The 18,103-nt window shown below is 37.2% G+C and overlaps 2 protein-coding genes and 1 pseudogene across 2 annotated transcripts; all 3 read left to right on the forward strand.

Moving 5' to 3' along the window:
- Positions 1-1,918: 1,918 nt before the first annotated feature.
- LOC137722493 (phosphoribosylformylglycinamidine cyclo-ligase, chloroplastic/mitochondrial-like) lies at positions 1,919-4,091 on the forward strand. The gene is made up of 7 exons (XM_068461511.1): positions 1,919-2,306; positions 2,585-2,679; positions 2,775-2,876; positions 2,966-3,025; positions 3,154-3,326; positions 3,478-3,583; positions 3,753-4,091. The coding sequence occupies exons 1-7, from the start codon at positions 1,919-1,921 to the stop codon at positions 4,089-4,091; spliced, it is 1,263 nt and encodes a 420-aa protein (XP_068317612.1).
- A 4,315-nt stretch (positions 4,092-8,406) lies between these two features.
- On the forward strand, positions 8,407-11,275 carry LOC137726568 (probable RNA 3'-terminal phosphate cyclase-like protein; annotated as a pseudogene).
- A 1,423-nt stretch (positions 11,276-12,698) lies between these two features.
- On the forward strand, positions 12,699-14,893 carry LOC137724375 (uncharacterized). The gene is made up of 4 exons (XM_068463122.1): positions 12,699-12,870; positions 12,942-13,040; positions 14,184-14,365; positions 14,688-14,893. The coding sequence occupies exons 1-4, from the start codon at positions 12,699-12,701 to the stop codon at positions 14,751-14,753; spliced, it is 519 nt and encodes a 172-aa protein (XP_068319223.1). The 3' UTR covers positions 14,754-14,893.
- The last annotated feature ends 3,210 nt before the right edge of the window (positions 14,894-18,103 follow it).

An 18,103-nucleotide genomic window follows, 5' to 3' on the forward strand; every position in this document is an offset into this window, starting at 1 on the left:
TTAGCTCAAGACGTTGTGATGTTAGCAGTATAACCAAATGGAACAGGAATCCTAATCCATAAGATATGTTATTTGTCTTATAAAGCAATTCTGAGCTTTAGCACATAAAAGATGCAGTTTAACTTCTGGTTTAAAGATTACAATGTTCAAATCAAATTCTAATCTTCGTGCTTGTCGCCGTAATCCTTTTATTTGGGTTCTATATTAACTGGCAAAGCCTCTCCTCTCCTGTACGGTAGAATTTGTTTGGGTTTATATAGAACCCGTTGTGTTGTTTGGTGAAAGGACGCAGCTGCATCCATGTGACCTACACCACTTACCAAACTTCACGTCCCAAATATATATAAATAATATGATCAGACACAACATTAACAGAAGAATAAACTATCAACTACCACGGGGTGGCCCAATGGTTGGGAACGAATTTCAGATCTGTACTTTACACGACACATCCTGAGTTCGATTCCTGACGCTGGTGAACCGCATGCAGTGTTTCAAATATCTGTATTGGTGGAAATATTGATAGGCAAATTTGTAGAAATATCAATGGATGTATCATATATCGATATCAATTGCCTTCGATGGAAATGATGGAAATTTGCTCAAAAACATGGAAATTTTAAATTAATTTTTAGAAATGTCATATGAAGCCATAACACACGTATGAATCAAGAATTCAAGAATTAATGATTAGATATTGTGTAAACAATAAGTAAGTGATATCTGAGAAGAAAAACTCCTTATAATGACAAGTAATAAAATAAAGCATTTCACTAGAAAAAATAAATTATACATATCTTAATTGAAATTTTTGTCAAGAAAGCAACATAAGTTTTATTGAAGTAAACTAATACCATAAAGAAATAAATTTTAAAAAAAATAAAGAATACATAGGCTCATGGATATTTCCTGCAAACTTTTTGCAAATCATCTACAAAGACGGGATATTTCCTGAAAATATCGAAAATATCAAAGAAATTGACTGATTTCTGGAAATATTGTGGATATGGAGTGAAGTTTAGACTTCACCCCCCTTTCCATATCGTTCCCTGAATTTTTGGATATTTCCGTGGAAATATCGAGCATATCTAGGATATTTCAAACATTGATCGCACGATGGTACAATGGGAAGCTAAAGTACCTCTATGAGTCTTCCCAGAACGTCGTGACGAAGCTACCAGCACCTAGCACGGGGGATTAGGCATTGTTGATAAGAGAAGATAATGGCTGTTGCTCTCGGATAAGGGTTGCTGTTTCATATTTGAAATTCCAAATATTTGTATCTTGTTATCCGTTGTAATTTTGTTAGGTATTAAGACTCCATCTAGGTCTCTACCTCATTGTATATTTATAGCCCTAATGTAAAGTCACAGACTCACAGGCTTGCACGCCAGGTCAAAAGGTTAAATTTAGGGTTTTACAAAAGAAGTTTAGGGTTTCATGAACTTCAGCCCTAAAAGGAAATTGGAATAACCTTGCATTCTTCACAAGGAAGAGTTATATAACTAATCAAAGTAGAAGGCAAGAAGAACGCGTGAGTGAGTAACGTTTATTTTTAGGGCATAGGGTTTTGGGTTTAAGCCTTTAAGGGTATCTAGTAACTAGGAAAACTTACAGTAAAGACACAAACACATCCAAAGTGTTAAACCCAGTAAAATTGCAACACCTCGGATCGCTTCTAAATTATATTTTAGCTTTGGACACATATTGGCTGCGGTGGCGTGCACACCGGTTCTAACCATGGTCATGCCCGCAGATAATACATAGTTTCCAAGTTTATCACAAATTTATGCAAGCTGTGTTCGACTTGAACCCTAACTCTCGTCCACCAGTAGGGCCAGCTGCACATTACATAGGGTTTCTGATTTGTGATTGTGAGGAGTGAGAGACCTTGCGTTGCTCGTGTTTTAGGGTTTCAATGGCTGCCAATGCCATGACCGCCGCCTTCAAGGCAAACACAGAGTTGTCTCGTTGTGTTAAATCTTCGCTAAGACCCTCCTCCTCCAAAGCCAACCCTAATGAAGCCCAACTATGCAGACTGCCAATCGGACTTCCCTTCAACAACTTCTCCTCCGGTCTCTCTCTGACTTCGGCCGGTAATATTTCACAGAGCAGACGCGTAATGTCAGTGTCGAAGAACAACGAGTCCTCCAATGATTTTAGCGCTAGCCGACGTGGTGATGACAGTTGGACGTACAAGGATGCTGGTGTAGATATAGATGCTGGGATGGCACTTGTTGATATAATTAAACAGGAGGATCCTGAAATTGGGTCATTTGGGGGTATTGTCCAAGACGAGATTCTCGGTATGATTACATATGTATGATATAGAAATCATATCAACATGAAGAAAATGTGACACCGTTGGAAAAATGTGATTGATATATGGTTGTCAATATTATGTCTTTGAACCTGTGTCGTCAAGTGCAGTTAATTGCAAAGTAGAAGGACTACATATATAATATGTGACAATTAACTAATTTGTGTTTATATATTTTTTGTGTGGTTGTGCTATATTTATATATGGTTGTCTGATATCATTATTTGGGCTCATCAATTTAATTAACTGTATGGTGATCAACAGATGATGTATGCCTTGTTCATGGTACAGACGGTGTTGGAACGAAACTTAAGCTTGCATTTGAGACTGGAAATCATGAAACCATTGGTATTGATTTGGTAATATTTCTAGCATTTGTTTCAAAAATATGATTTTTACTTGAATTTAGATAATTGCTTTTCCTACCAGGTTTGTTCACTCATTCAACTCTCAGGTTGCCATGAATGTCAATGATATTGTTACTCTTGGGGCCAAGCCAGTATCTTTTCAAGATTACTTTGCTACAGGCCGCCTTGATGTTGATATTGCTGCAAAGGTAGAGTTCAGTATGCCTGAACTTCTTGGATTGCATAGACAGATACCTCTACAGCGTAGCTTATTTTGTTTTTCTTTTGTTCTTTTCAGGTTATAAAAGGTATTCGTAATGGTTGCAAACAATCTGGCTGTAAACTTTCGGGCGGAGAGGTATTCTAAACTAATTAGTTGTTTTAAACTCTCACTGCGCTATGATATGTGAATATTCTATCTTATGCATGGTTAGTTTTTTCTTTACAGACACAATGTTGTTTCATAATGTTTTCGTATATTTTCAGACTGCCGAGATGCCAGGTTTTTATAAGGATGGCGAGTATGACCTGGGTGGCTCTGCTGTTGGAGTTGTGAAAAAGGGATCGATCATTGATGGGAAAAACATTGTGGCTGGAGATGTTCTCATTGGCCTACCGTCTAGTGGGGTTCATTCTAATGGTTTCTCTCTTGTGAGAAGGTTGGTTGTAGCTGCTTAAAGAAACGTTAACTTCTGATTTATAATGTAATAGATGCAAATTCCTTGCAATTTATGCAATTAAATTTTATATCTCTTGACTCCTCATGGAAAACTTCCTACCGTACTATTGATGTTTCCATATATCTTACAGGGTTCTGGCTGATAGTGGGCTTTCTCTCAAGGACCAACTACCTGGTGGAGAAGCTATCACATTAGGTGAAGCTTTGATGGTCCCAACTGTGATATACGTTAAGCAGGTAGGTTGGCATCGATCAAACCTTGCTTGTGCATTTTGTTATATATGTGTGTGTGCGTGTGTTCATTCTCTTGTTGTGTTTAACTAATTAACTAGCTGCTGAAAATGAAAGTGTTCCCTTCATTCAGGCGCTCTTTATTATTGCGTTGCACTAAAAACATGCAGTGCAGGTGCTCGACTTAATAAGGAAGGGAGGCGTCAAAGGAGTAGCTCATATCACAGGGGGTGGTCTCACAGAAAATATACCTCGAGTGTTCCCGAAAGGCCTAGGAGCTGTCATTTATAAAGATTCATGGGAAGTCCCACCTGTTTTCAAATGGATCCAAGAAGCCGGAAGGGTTAAAGATGCTGAGATGAGACGAACTTTTAACATGGGCATTGGAATGGTTCTTGTTGTAAGTCAGGAGGCGTCCCACGGAGTACTCGGGGAGGATGGAAATGGAGCTGCCTATAAAGCTTACCGCATTGGTGAGGTAGCAAGTGGTCTTGAAGGAGTGACTTATATATAGTTAAGTAACGTCAACTGTGTGACTGTATCTTTGGAGGGTTTATTAATTGAAGAGGGATCTCAAAAGACTACTGCATAATTTATTTGTTGAAGGTACTTTGATGATACTGGTAAGATTTACATCCCTCTTTAATCATTTACTTCCTCAAGATATAGGGCTCATTTGGGAAGTGCTGCTAAATAATTGAAAGCGGCTTTACAAAATATATTTTTGGAACCAATTCTTTGTAAAAATTCAAGTTAATCATTAGAATTTGTACACATTCGAGGGTGAAGAAATACCCATCCCTATTAACAAGAAAGGAAAAAAAAAAGGTGTGCTCTCTACACACTCTTTTTTACTTCATACACACGCTCTTGCTGTCAAATCGACTGAATTAAAAAAGATCAAATGATGAGAATTTATTCCGTAAAAAGGGAAGTCTTATTCAAGGTCCAGGGATTGGATCTTTAGGAAAGCTTTGGAGAGAAAGAATCAAGAAGATAAGAAGTAGGATCCCAATATAAAGATTAATGTGGATGAGTTAGGCTAAATGGTCAAGGCCTTGTGCACACCCTCTTGCATCGTTGTTCAAATTTTCCTCTGAACAGATTAAACACTCTAGGTGTGTACAAGTATTCAAAAATTTGATTGAGTTTTGTCAACTTTGGAAGACTTTTGAGAGTAAATTATGTACCAAAGTAGTCATGAGTTTTTCCGCCTCCACTTTCTGGATTTCAAAGGATTAAGCTTGAAACCAGACATCTATGATTTTTGAAAAGAAAACGAACTCAAAAAGATTCACATCTCACTCATTAGGTGATAGCTAGAGTGCTCATACTTCACATACATATTGAACAACACCTCCACAAAAATAGATTAGAAGAGAAGCCGGATCCAACAAAAGTCCAATCATAAAATTCGCATATAAGATGCCGTGCAGCATCTGGTAAAATAAGGATAACCAAAAGTTCAAATTTCTCTGTAGTACACTATAAAAGACATGATGTATGCAACGGAAATTGAAATTGCTCGTCTTCATTCTTAAGTCTTAAACATTTTCTCTTATCATTCCCTTAAGAGTTATCAGGCTTGTCTTCTTGTAATTTGTAATTGATTTCCCCTCATAATGCCGTTTAGCGAGCGCCCCTATTTCCTCCGTGTTTATATCATAAAAAAAGTATCCATTATCTTGCTCAAAGAAAGTTATATATTCCACTCCATTGTGCAACTTGCCTTCACAATGATGTTCACCTGCCCAAGGCCTAATTCGACCCTTCAAATGTGGTTTTTCCTTTAAGAACTTCAAGGGAACGACGATCTTTTTTTTACTCCACTTGCGCTCCTTGAAGTTTTTGAGAACCAAGGCGTTAAGTGTTTCGTCTGTTATATCAGCAACAGCTAGAAAATGATTCCAACGAAGAGGAAAAACTTTTGTTAAGTCTGAGAAAACTCCAGGGGGCAGAGTAGTAACAGTGAAACATTCACTCCATACATCAAAAGATTGAACTTCTAGGTACGATTGATGTCCATCCCAAATAACTTCTACCAAATGAGCCCCCCCTTCAACTTATCTGGTCCAAAAGTACGTCTTCGAAGCACATTTTTCCCACGTTTTCCCTGCTCCAATTTGCCATTTTGCTTGGGGAGCTTCAAGGGTCTCCATCGGTCATCCTTTCCAATAGTTATAACTTCAAAACCTACTTCAGTGCCAAAAAAGTCACATTTTTCATGTAAAAGCATGCCACTTTGCACTCACCGGTGAATAAATTAAGAGCAAAGTCTATTCCTCTGATACCCTCATGTGTATCAGGCAAGTCAAGTGCTTGGTGCATTGCAGGATTTCTGACCTGGAAAACTTGTGACCTAGTACGATTCTTCTCAAGAAACAAGCCACTGAAATTTGAGTAATAAATGAAATTTTCATCAAAAATCGTGTTGGCCGCTTTACTGTTAGTTTCCCACACGTATATGTAAGAAAATTCCAGAGGACTGGCTTGGTCGTAATGCTTTGCTTTAAACTTGCTGTCTTGATCTATAAAGAAACACCATTGCTTGGACACACCCTTGAACCTCATCAAAGACTTTACAGGCAACCAGCTCAAAATCTCAGTGACGATTTCAATGGGAAGATCTGATGTCATTTTTTGAGATATCTGCAGAATGTTATAACTTTTTAAGTTTGTAACATATAGGAAGAATGCTAGCTGATTTGACAAGAAAGAACTTAAACCAATGAATATAACTAGGTTTCTGTCTCACATTAATAAGAACAAATAATTTTGCATTAGTGTTGAAGCAAATATTTGTGCAAAGTACTTATTAGAGAAACTTACATGTAGGTGAAAGTCTCCTGTAACATGTAGAGCACCGTTGCCTTGATCTTGGGAATAAAATACGTTCTTAGCATTCGTCATATTTTCATGCACTCTACACAAAACCCAGGCATGCAACTGCGCAGAAGAATTAAAACCACATAACCATAAATTCGAATCCATATTAAAGTACTACATGAGTAAGGAATGAAGAAAAAAGTTGCTGACAGCCCCAGTTGCTTATGGTGCCATTACACCACTCTTGTACTCGATCATATACCAGTCAGTAGTTGTTGAACTTTTTCGACTGCTCCTTTGGCAAAATCGTAACAGTTTTTTGTATCCAATTATCTCATTCCCTGTTTGATTCCTTCATATGATCTAATTGATTTCCAATACCCATTGCCGGCTTTACGCTTTGGGACACAGTTTCGACGGGTGAAGAAATACAAATCTTTTTGGTCTGCTAATCCATACATCCCTAGGGTTCGAGAAAGAAAAAAATCATATTCAAGGCAGGCATTGATGTCATCCTACTTCCTACACTCCTATGACAAACTTTAAATGCGAATCGAAACTGCAAAAGAAGAAAGATAAAAGATAACACATAAATTGAAAAAAGAAACCAAAACAAGATAATTCACCGGAGGGTTGCATAGGGCTGTAGTCATAAAACTTCAATTCTTCAATGATCCCGTTCACCAGCAGAGGATCGCCAGAGATTTTTTTGTTCAGAAAATATGTAACTATTTCTTGGTCGTTGGGTTGAAATCGGGGCGTATAAAGTTGGTCGCTTGTCATCGTTGAACGATTTCCACCTTCAAAAGAAGACATCAATACCTAGCTATATCCAGACACAAGGTCGTAGCCCCCAAAAAAAAAGAAGGCTTGCATTTAGCTTCCTTCCTGCACAAGAAAGAATTATAGTCACGAGTTTAAGGAAATGAGAGGTATGAACACGATAGAATATCAAATCGATGTAGAAAGAGAAAGAGAAGTCCGAGTGAGTAGCCTGAAACGTACCAAAAATCTGAACAGTTCAAACATTTTTCATAGGGGAAAAGGTTTGGTCTTGTGCTTGTTAAAAAGATGTAGTTGTGAATTACTTGTAAGTAAGCCATTTTGTAACCCTAGTAAAAGGAGAGGAAGGGACGCACGGGAGAGAGAGAGGGAGTCCCAATAAGGATAGTGCTTATTATCCTCCCACTATAAAGGTCAATGCAGATACAAGTACATAGTAAACGATTTGAGAAAATTTTCACAATTTAATATATATATATATATAATCAAATATACACAAAGCATTTAATATAAAGGTTATTTAGGTAAAGAGCAATAAAATCTGTACTAATTAGCCATATATCAATGGTTTTTTTTTTTCTTTTCAACATAGGAGTAATGTTATGTAGATTAAAATTTTAAATTAAAGATATGTCACCAATAAGAAATAAGCACGTTAATCAACTCTTAAAAGTAATAATTCAATCATCGCTTCCTAGCATTCTCCTTTTGTGATTGGTTTTGTGGCTTCATAAATTTTTTGGTCTGCCGGAATACGTGGTGTATACCAAATGTCATTACATATGCGTAAAGGAAGATTTTATTTTTCAAGCATCCCTCCATTTATTTAAAGACATGTGGTATATTAATATTTTGAAGATACTGAAAAATTTCTCTTATGTTAGCACACTAATTAAGTTGTCTAACGAAATTGAAGACCACATTGTTGAGTGATTTAATAGATGAAGAATGAAATGTTTAAAACATAAAAAGATCAAAATCATGATTTTTTATTTTGTTTTAACAAATGATATTATTTACGATGAGAGAATAAGTTAAGTCTTACAATGAACTTGTAATAATGTGATTCAAATTCGTTTTTAACGATAATTGAAGACCTCCAAATTAAGTAAAAAAAAAAAACTACAAAACAGTAAAACTAAATGACGACTAAAATCATGACTTTGCATAAGATAAAAAAACCATTTGTAATAAAACCCAAGAAGGTAAAAATAAAAAATTTGATTGCTGCCGTGCAAGCAATTTGCAAAACCCCCGTCCCCGCCACCGAGCGCAGAGAAACTGACAGACCAGAGAGAAGCGAAAATGGGGAAAGCAAGCTACAAGAGGTTAACCGGAAGCCAAAACCTAAGGCAACGGCTCGTCCTGGCGGCGGTTGCGTCCACACCGGTTCTTATCGAGGACATTCGCACAGAGGAGACATGGCCCGGCCTCCGCCCCCATGAGGTATCCTTCCTCCGCCTGCTCGAGAAGGTCTCCGATGACTGCGTCATCGAAATCAACGAGACTGGTACTCCTACTAGCTGTTTCCAAACACAAAAGCACTCGCCTTTTTTCGAATTTAGCGAAAAATTGAAGTTCCAATTTTGCTTCGGGGTTTAGGGTTTTTGAGAGATTGTGTTTTGGGTTTGTGAGCAGGTACAAAATTGAAGTTCAAGCCGGGGATAGTGATGGGTGGGAGGAATTTGGTGCACGATTGCGGGCTCAGTCGGGCGGTTGGGTATTTCTTGGAGCCATTGATTGTGCTTGGTCTCTTTGCCAAAAAGTCGCTTACCATTACGCTTAAAGGTAACTGCTTTCGTTGTTGCGAATCTTCTCCGCACTTTTATTTTCGTTTAGTTGTTGTTTTCTATTGGTGTTCTTGTAGAATTAAAAGCCTCAAATTTATGGTTCTAGTTTTGATCCAAGTAAGGAACATAAATTTGTAACATTTTCATGCTGTAACATCGTTATTTTCTTTTATCAACAATCTCCCGGTAGCGAAAGTTGCCTATTGTATTCAAGACAATTCCTTGATGTTTATGGTACTGGTCTTAATATTGTTTCACAGATTAACATGGGAACAGAAAAGCTAATTTCTGATAGTTCTAAAATATCTCTATTCTGTTTCGTATTCCGACTAATTACCTTACTACTTATGAACAAATGACCTGACCCCAATCAGTAACCGAAAAGGGCCTCTCCCCATATCAAGGTGGATAGAGCACAGTAAATCTTTCGTGGGTGTCCATTTGAGCTTTAAGAAGGTGCTTCCACTTTATGAGTGTTTCATATTTTTCTGTTAGGAATTACAAATGATTCCAAGGACCCATCTGTTGATACAGTCCGGTCTGCTACTTTGCCCATGTTAAAACACTTTGGAGTTCCCTCAGAAGGGCTAGACCTCAAATACAGAGTCGTGGATCTGCTCCTCAAGGTGGTGGCGAAGTGTTCTTGTCAATTCCAATCGTTCAAAGTCTAACTGTGAGTTTCTGAGACTTTTGGGATACTATATATGTTTTTCACCATTTTTTTCAGTTTTGGATCCATTATTGTTTTATGTTTTGCTCTATAGGCAGTCAACTGGACTGATGAAGGGATGGTTAAGAGGATTAGAGGGGTTACATTCTCAACAAGAGTGTCCACACAGTTTGAAAATACCATGGTGTATGCTGCTCGTGGAATCTTTAATCTCCTACTCCCAGATGTTCACATATTTACAGACCATAGAAGTGGCCCACAAGCTGGACAGTATGTTCTCAATTTTTACGAAATATCATTATATTTTTTTTGTAGAGAGACATTTTAGAAGTTTGAAATTTTCTTTATTTTGTTTTGAGGTTTGGTCATATTGAAGTGGTCACTTAGGCTCATATAGACAATAATGATTTTGTGGCAGTTCTCCTGGTTATGGAATTTCACTGGTTGCGGAAACAACTTCTGGTTGCGGAAACAACTTCTGGTTGCTGTATCTCTGCTGATACGGCAATTTCTTATTCTCGAGGGGAAAATACAGCTGAGCTTGAAGATGAGGGGAAGAAAGAGCTTATGCCTCCAGAGGCTGTTGGTGTGCAAATTGCTAATGTTTTGCTTGGGGAGATTGAGCAGGGTGGAGTGGTAGATTCAACACATCAGGTTCGTGGATGTATTTTACTTCCTTACTGGCTGAGTTTGACACATTATCATGTTGGTTGTGAATGCAATTTCACATGGAATTCTTTTTTGTAAAGCAAGAAAAGGAAACTTGGGTTTTGTTTATAGACGGATTTTGTGATCTTGATTCATATAGTATTCCTGAAATACGATTTAATGTTGATTTAAATGTAGTCCTAAAAATCGAATGATGCAAGTATGATGACTATTGTCTCCTTTTTTCAATTTTGTTAACAGCTTGTTCTATGACAGTGGTAAAATTACTAAAAGGCATTCTTATAGGAAATAGATACAGTATTTGGTTACAGGTTCGGTTTTTGTCCCTTTATGAATTCTGTCTATCTCCTCATAGTTTGCTGTCATTTTGGCTTGTAGGGCTTTTTGTTTCTTCTCTGTGCACTATGTCCACAAGATGTTTCAAAGGTTCGTGTTGGAAAGCTCTCCCCTCACGGAATAGAAACACTCAGAAACATCAAAGACTTTCTCGGAGTTAAATTTGTCATTAAGCCCGACCCATCTACAGGGACCGTCATACTTAGGTGTGTTGGCTCTGGGTTAAGGAACCTTTCAAGAAGGATCTCGTGATTGTCACAAGAGGTATATGACTTTCTAATGTATTGGTGAGTGTTTCTTGGGTGGCAAAGAGTAGTTGGGACTCGGGAGGCATTTCATGCATACACACTGTGGGGGAGGAATGCAATCTAATGGAGTAGCCGGAAGAAGTTTTGGCAATTTTTGACCATGTGCTCAGGTTTGGATGTTGTAAACAAGAGTTTTTCCTTTTCGAACACCAATATCTATGCGTGCAGTTCATTATGATACAAATTGGAACAACAGCCTCTTTCGGAGCGAAGCGTATTGACTGTTGTTGCCTCCAAAATCAAATGCCTTGTTGGTCTGCTTGTATTAACATGATGGAATTGTGAAATCGAAATTACTGAATTGATTTTCATGTCATTTGATGCATTTTCTTTTTAAAAGCTTTGAATTGCAACAGTTGCTTCAGCGACAGCTTCTTCACTTTCTAGCGTCCAATTAAACAATGTACAAGGAGGATCCACGACAATGCATATCGGATGTTGATGCATATGGAAGTTGGACATTGGTGCACATCGGAGTACCTCCTCATCTTTAGCCACACGACTCACTGAAAGATTGAACTTCTAGATATGAATCCTGTCCGTCTCTAATAAATTCTACCAAATGAGCAGCCCCTTCCAACTCTTTATCTGGTCCAAGAGAAACATCAGAGTGCACAATAAACAAGACTACAAAATAATCCAACAGGATCCTCTCTGGATCCTTTCGATGAGGATCCTGAGGATCTGTGAATCGTGTCCGTTCATCGTACATCGTGCGGTCAGCTTTTGTCAAGTACTGTTTATGTTTATTTTTAAATAAAAATATTTAAAATGATTTCTGATCGTACGTTGTACGACAAACAGACACGATTCACGGATTCCGGGGATCCTTACAAAGAGGATCCGACGAGAATCCGGACTCCAAAATAATAAGCATATATTTAATAAACAAGAAACAAGATTGCCGAGACGTCTACAAAATCCAAAGTGACTACTAGCTTATTATTCATATTAAACTATAAGTTATATTTACATAAAGCAGAACCTATAAACCCTAATTCGTATGGGCTAAGCTCATATACTTAAACTAACAAGAAAATCCAAATAATCATAAAATACTAATATTTTCCAACAAGAGAAAGGAGTTGCAGCACCCGTTTCCGCGTTATCTCGTGACCAATTTGTCATTTTAATTGGGGAGCTTCAGGGGTATCCATTGGTTATCCTTTCCAATTGCTATATATATAATTAGATTAAAGAATCACAACCTTAATCGGTGAATCTCTTTCAAAGATGGAGCTAGAATTAAGTTAGAATATCGCTTGAATAAAAGTAAATAACCTCATGTGAGAGGTATTTATGGGAGTTTCTTATTGAATTTTGGGTGTTGAAAAGAATGTTGGAAATTACTAGAGCTTAGCTCAAGTCGTTGGAAGCATGCATGTCAGCACATAAGGTCTTAGGTTAAATTCTTCTTCTTCCAACGGTTGCTTGTATCACAAAATAAAATATGAAAATGGACTAAATAGCCCTACACCAAAGACCCAAGATATGTAGTTTCCCAAAAGAAGAAGAAGAATAAAAAAAAAAAAAAAAAAAAAAAAGGAACCCAAGATATGAGGTTGGGCTAGGCCTATATATAATCACCTTGGACCAAATCGTAAACTAAGATATAAAAAGGGCGGGAAAGGTGGCCAATACGTGGCCAAATTTGAAGAAAGCAAAACGAGGGAGAGAGAGACTGAAACATTGATACAGAAATTAGGGTTTTTACCTGAACAAAATTGGGGGCAAATCAAATGGAGCAGGGCACCCAAGGCAACATAGTTGTGAGAAGACATGGAAGGGAAGAGTCACAGGAAGACGAAGAAAGAGTGGTGGACTTGAGTGGTCAGGTGCACCTCCTCCCCTGCTCCATCAAATTCAATGGCCCTTCCAATGTCTCCCAATACTTCAAACCCAAACCAACTGGTAAAGAATCTGCCCTTTTTTCTTACATACAATTTACATGGCGTAATTGAGTAATGGGATTTTTCTTGGAGTTGAGGGAATCGAATCGGAGGGTTTAAGGATGCAGGAAGCTTGTTTCAGAGGAAGGAAGTTGCAAGGAGCTTCGATTTCGGTTCCAGATGGGTATTCTGGTATGTCATTGCAGTTTCAGTCAGTAAATTCAGTACCTTTTTATTGTATTGTATGAGTTCTGGTTGTTGACGCCTTATCTTTATCGATTTCTTCATCATTTTCCAGCTTATTTAGACCTCGGTGCTTCTGTATTGATGTTTAGAGTTGGGATTTTATAGCACCGAATAAAGATTCTGACTTTAGGTCTGAGATTTTCGGAAAGCTAACTTACCTTAAATTGTAAACATTACCCTTTTTAATTGGTGAACCCAAGTTTCATCCACTTTCCTCTTCAATGATAAGTTCTGGTTATCTCATAATTTCTTGGTGCTTTAATCTCTCCGTTACTTGCTTTTAGGCCTTACGACCAGTCACTACCATGCGTTTATTATATACAATTTTTGTAGTTCAGCATCATGTTTGAAGTACCATGGGTCCGTGGCCAAACCTTTTTCTTTTCTTCACAACCTTATTGTGCATTCTGTCATTTGAGGGGAAGTTGTTGGGTTCTGCTGGCACCTACACTGTGGAGCATAGGTGAAATTGATGTTTTCATGGTATCAGATGAAAGTGAAGGGAGAGAGAAATGAGACCTGGAAAGAAAATCATTGGTAAATTTGTAGGAGGTTCAGATGTGCATTCTCAAAACCACAGAGGCAGTGACGAAGTGCTAACATGGAGAAATGACGAAGAAATTAGAGGAAGGGGGCTAAAGACTAGGCCACAAAGAAAACACTCCAGTGACTCCACAGGCCAATAACCAAATCATGGTTTTTTAACCATTTGATATTGTGAGCTGACCTTTGGGACTTCGATATAACAGAGAAATGGCGAGCAATCGTTTCTTGTTTTGATAGTGTTGACTTTTGTTGTGTCCTATAACTGATCCCACCCATTGAGTTGTATGTCAGCAGTTACCACCTCCATCTACCAAATTTTTCTTCAGCAAAACGAAATAGATTTCTTAGGGGCTTGGAGACAGGTGTGGTCGGGAGAGGCTACAATTTCATGGGAAGGGAGATACCCTTGTTAATTCAACATGGTGTTGTTGTATATATGTGTGACAACAGAAGGGCTCTCTTTGTATGTTGTTTTCGAATGATGTAAATGACTAAATTCACTTTCAGTTTTCTAAGAGTTCCTCTGTAGTAATTTCTTTGCAGGATTTGTTCTAGGGAAGAAGAGTCTTGGCAAGAGAAATCTTTCCGATAATTCTGATGGGAGCTCGAACTGTTGGGAGATGAATGCGAAATATAAAAGCTTCACATATTGGAATCACGACAGCCTTCCTTCACAGGATGATGCATTCTTGCGTTGTTTTCACTGGCTTTCTGTGGCAAAATCTGTAAGTTTGTGCTCGACAATATGGTGGTTCATGAATCTTTGTTACATTACTCTATGGCCATGTGTTTTGTCTGTTGGCAACTTGGCATGGTTTCGTTTTCATGTGTTATTGTTGATCGATCAGTACATATTTAATCTAGAATAGTTATGATTAGCTTCCAATATTTACGTTTCCACGAAGTCTTTTGCTTTTTAAAAACTGAAATCCCCCCTTTTCTTATTGGTTTTTGGATCTTGTTGAAAAATATTACTAGTTTACTATTTGAAGGGTAATCACCTGTTCTTCCAGTCACGTTACACCAGATATTTGCTTATGGCTGCAGATGCACAAACCAGCAACAGCCGAAGATTTGGTTTCTGCAGCAGCTGCTTTGGAAAAGATGAACTGATTACTCTTTCCCCACGTGTTCTTTGTACTAAAAAAAAAAGCCAAAAATCTCAAAGTACTTATAACTCTCTCCTGGTAGAAATTAGCATCTTTGTATTTTGAATGCGTGTAGGTTTGTAACATAATTAATATATGTTGTATTGGCGGTCGAAATCTAATTTAACTTGTCCTTGAAAGTTTGATGAACCTCATCTTGAAATTGAAGCTTGATTACATTAGCTACTGAATACACTTACAAGTGAAGTGAAGTATACGCTTGCGAGACGAACACATATTTCTGTGTATGCTAGGCAAGATTCTTTTTAATTAATTTGGGATAACTCGGTTCTTTTTTTCGTCTGAACAAACACATTTTGAGTAGCAAGGCTTGATAAACTTTTTTGTTCTTCTGCAGCCTTGAATGCGAAGTCAAAAAAGATCATAACTTTGCTATCTTAGTCGGGAAGAATTCTAAAAGTCAAAGCAAAAACGAACATACTGAAACTCCCTTTTTCTCCCTTCCGCACCGGTATATGTTTCTATCAATGAGAATATCTAATGTCTATCATTAAGGAATAAGATCCCTTCTAGCTGGACATATACATATCACCAAAGAATGAAACTCAAATTGCATATTGGATTCTAAAAACAAGGGTCGACAAAACAAGGGTCGACAAGTAATCACCAAAGAATGAAACTCAAATTGCATATTGGATTCCAAAAACAAGGGTCGACAAGTAATCAATTTAGATTAACGTCAAAGTAAATATTTGTGCAAACTACCTCATTCATTTAGGGGTGTGTTGTCCACACATCCTTTTTTACTTCTCACACACCCCTCGTTAATTTATATCATTTGATATTCTTCAATTCATCTGATCTGATGATCGAAAATTAACAGGATGTGTGAAAAATAAAAAAGGGTGTGTGGATACCACACCCTTCATTTATCGGAGAACATTGTCGAGAGGTTACGTAATTCAAGATGTCTCATCTGTCGTCTTACATTTGTCCAATCTTGGGAGTACCGTTGGACGAACTATAACATGGCCAACAAACCCTTTACACTTGAATGTAAGTTGCCAATTAAATTCATGGATGGTTGCTGGCCGAAGCAACTGAGATCAAATCTTCTGCATCCAAAATGGATGTCGCCTCTCTGTGACCCCAATAAATATCTGACACGTATTCATTATCTTAACTTTTCTTAATTTTGTTGTCATAAATTTAATATGTGTCAGATATTTATTGGGGAAAAGGCCACATCCACTTTAGGTGCATAAGATTTGATCTCGAAGCAACTAGCCACTATCCATCATCAACTCTAATTGCCAACGTGCATTCACGTCTAGAAAATTTGTTGACCATCCAACGACACCCTCTATATTAGTGCATCTGGAAGATGAAAGACGGTAAATATAATATCTTAAATCGAGTAACAAGACTGATGAGCGGATTTTATAGTATATATTTAACCCTATTTTTGGTATATTTTGGTTAATATTTTGAAAGAATTTTGATACTTTGAATTGTATTTCTAATTTAGGACTTTCGAATTCCTCTGGAGAAAAACATAATTAAATGGATGAATTTTGGAGTAATTCTAGTTGGAGAATGTTCGTGAGTCACTTGGCTTGATCGTATCAAAATATCAGAATTTTCTACCAAGTGGTTATTTTCTGGCGATAAAATAAATGAGCAATGCGCAGTGCTGTAATTGTGACGTTTTGGGCTTGAATTGCATTTTTGAAGTCCAAGATGACCTTGGATGGGTTCATGGCCCTCTGGAGATGTGTTCAGAACGTCCCGATCTTTAAAACAAGCTCTTATGGGCCGGATTTGGAGAATTTCTGAGGCTAAAATGTGGCTGGACAGTTCCCTTGCAGTTTTTCCTAGTTTAATTAGGATTTTATTTTCTAAGTATTTTATTTTTATTATTTACTTCCCTAGTTGGAATAAGAGACCTATGTTTTAGGGTTTGTAGGGGGGGCTCAGCAATTATATTGCTTGGCCGTTCTTAAATAAAATGGGGAGAAGAAGAGTGATTGCGGGGCTTCGTGGATATTTTCTACTTTAAGGTGTTTTCATTCCTTTGCTCATTTGAATGATATTTCCTTTGATTTTTATTATGAGTATGCGTAACTAATTCTTTTGCTAGGGTTAGGCCATGAACCGTAGCATGAATATGTAATTTTATTAATTTGCTTATGAATGGATGCATGTTTGCTTTGAATTATTAATCACCACGATTAAATCTATCTATATATTTTAATGATTGATCACCATTAGGGTATTTAGACAAGTTATTTGATGCAATTTTTGTTGGAACATCACCCTGAAATTGAGGAGGGCTTCTTGTGATTAGTAATTGTAAGTTCACTTAAGGCGAACATCACGCTCTTAAGGGTTGCATGGTTTTTCAAAGGGTTTTCACGAAGTTTAATAAGTCTTGCATGTTTATATTTAATCTGAACATCACAGACGGATTGCATGTTAGATATACGTTTTCGCTTGAACATCACAAGGAAAATATGCGTTAGGAAAACCTAACCTTCAAAGCGTGGATGTGGAAATTTATAAGTAATTGATAGAATTGCATAGGATTGTAACGGTGACGGTTTAACCCTAGTCTTTCCCTAAATTGTTTTAATTAAAAAACGTTTTTATGTTTGCTGCCTTTATTTTCTAACTTCTAGGTTCTTTAATTGTTAATTCAACATTTTCAAACTCAAAAATCTCAAATCTTTGATAAAAATCTGTTTCAATAGTTAATTAAGAGTTGATTTAATTATGAATTAATCAAACAATCTTTGTGGACAATGACCTTGCATGAGCAATTATACTACAATTACCTTGTATTCTTGCAAGTATTTTCAGTGATTTTAACCCTATTTACTTGTGGTAAAAATCTCAATCACTATGAATAAAAGTGGAGCAATTCATGTGGACTTTACATGTATTTCATATTAATACACTAGTTTGCTGGATAAGTGTGATTGTTAGGTAACTATATTTCATAACATATTCATTCTTTTGGACAGTGATACATCATGGAAATTTTCATTGTGTGTTTAACGAAACAACAATATGTGCGTGGGGCATCTGACATGCTCGCAATTCATGTCTTCTCGGGCAAGAATTTCTTATGTGGATGTTAAAGGTCCATCTATTAGTCACTTGCTACTACAGTTTAGTGATATTTTTCTTCATTTATAAGTGAACGGTTTTAGATTCGAATCTCGTATATGTTCGTAACCAATTTATTCCCCCTGCCCCTTATGAATTAACTTGTTAACAGGAAGAGGAACCAAATAATTTTCATAACTAAGAATCAATTACAATATGGCAGCTCTTGAAACAGAGTTGGTCTCA

The sequence above is a fragment of the Pyrus communis genome, chromosome 2, assembly GCF_963583255.1.
Source record: "Pyrus communis chromosome 2, drPyrComm1.1, whole genome shotgun sequence".
In the NCBI taxonomy this organism is placed as follows: Eukaryota; Viridiplantae; Streptophyta; class Magnoliopsida; order Rosales; family Rosaceae; genus Pyrus; species Pyrus communis.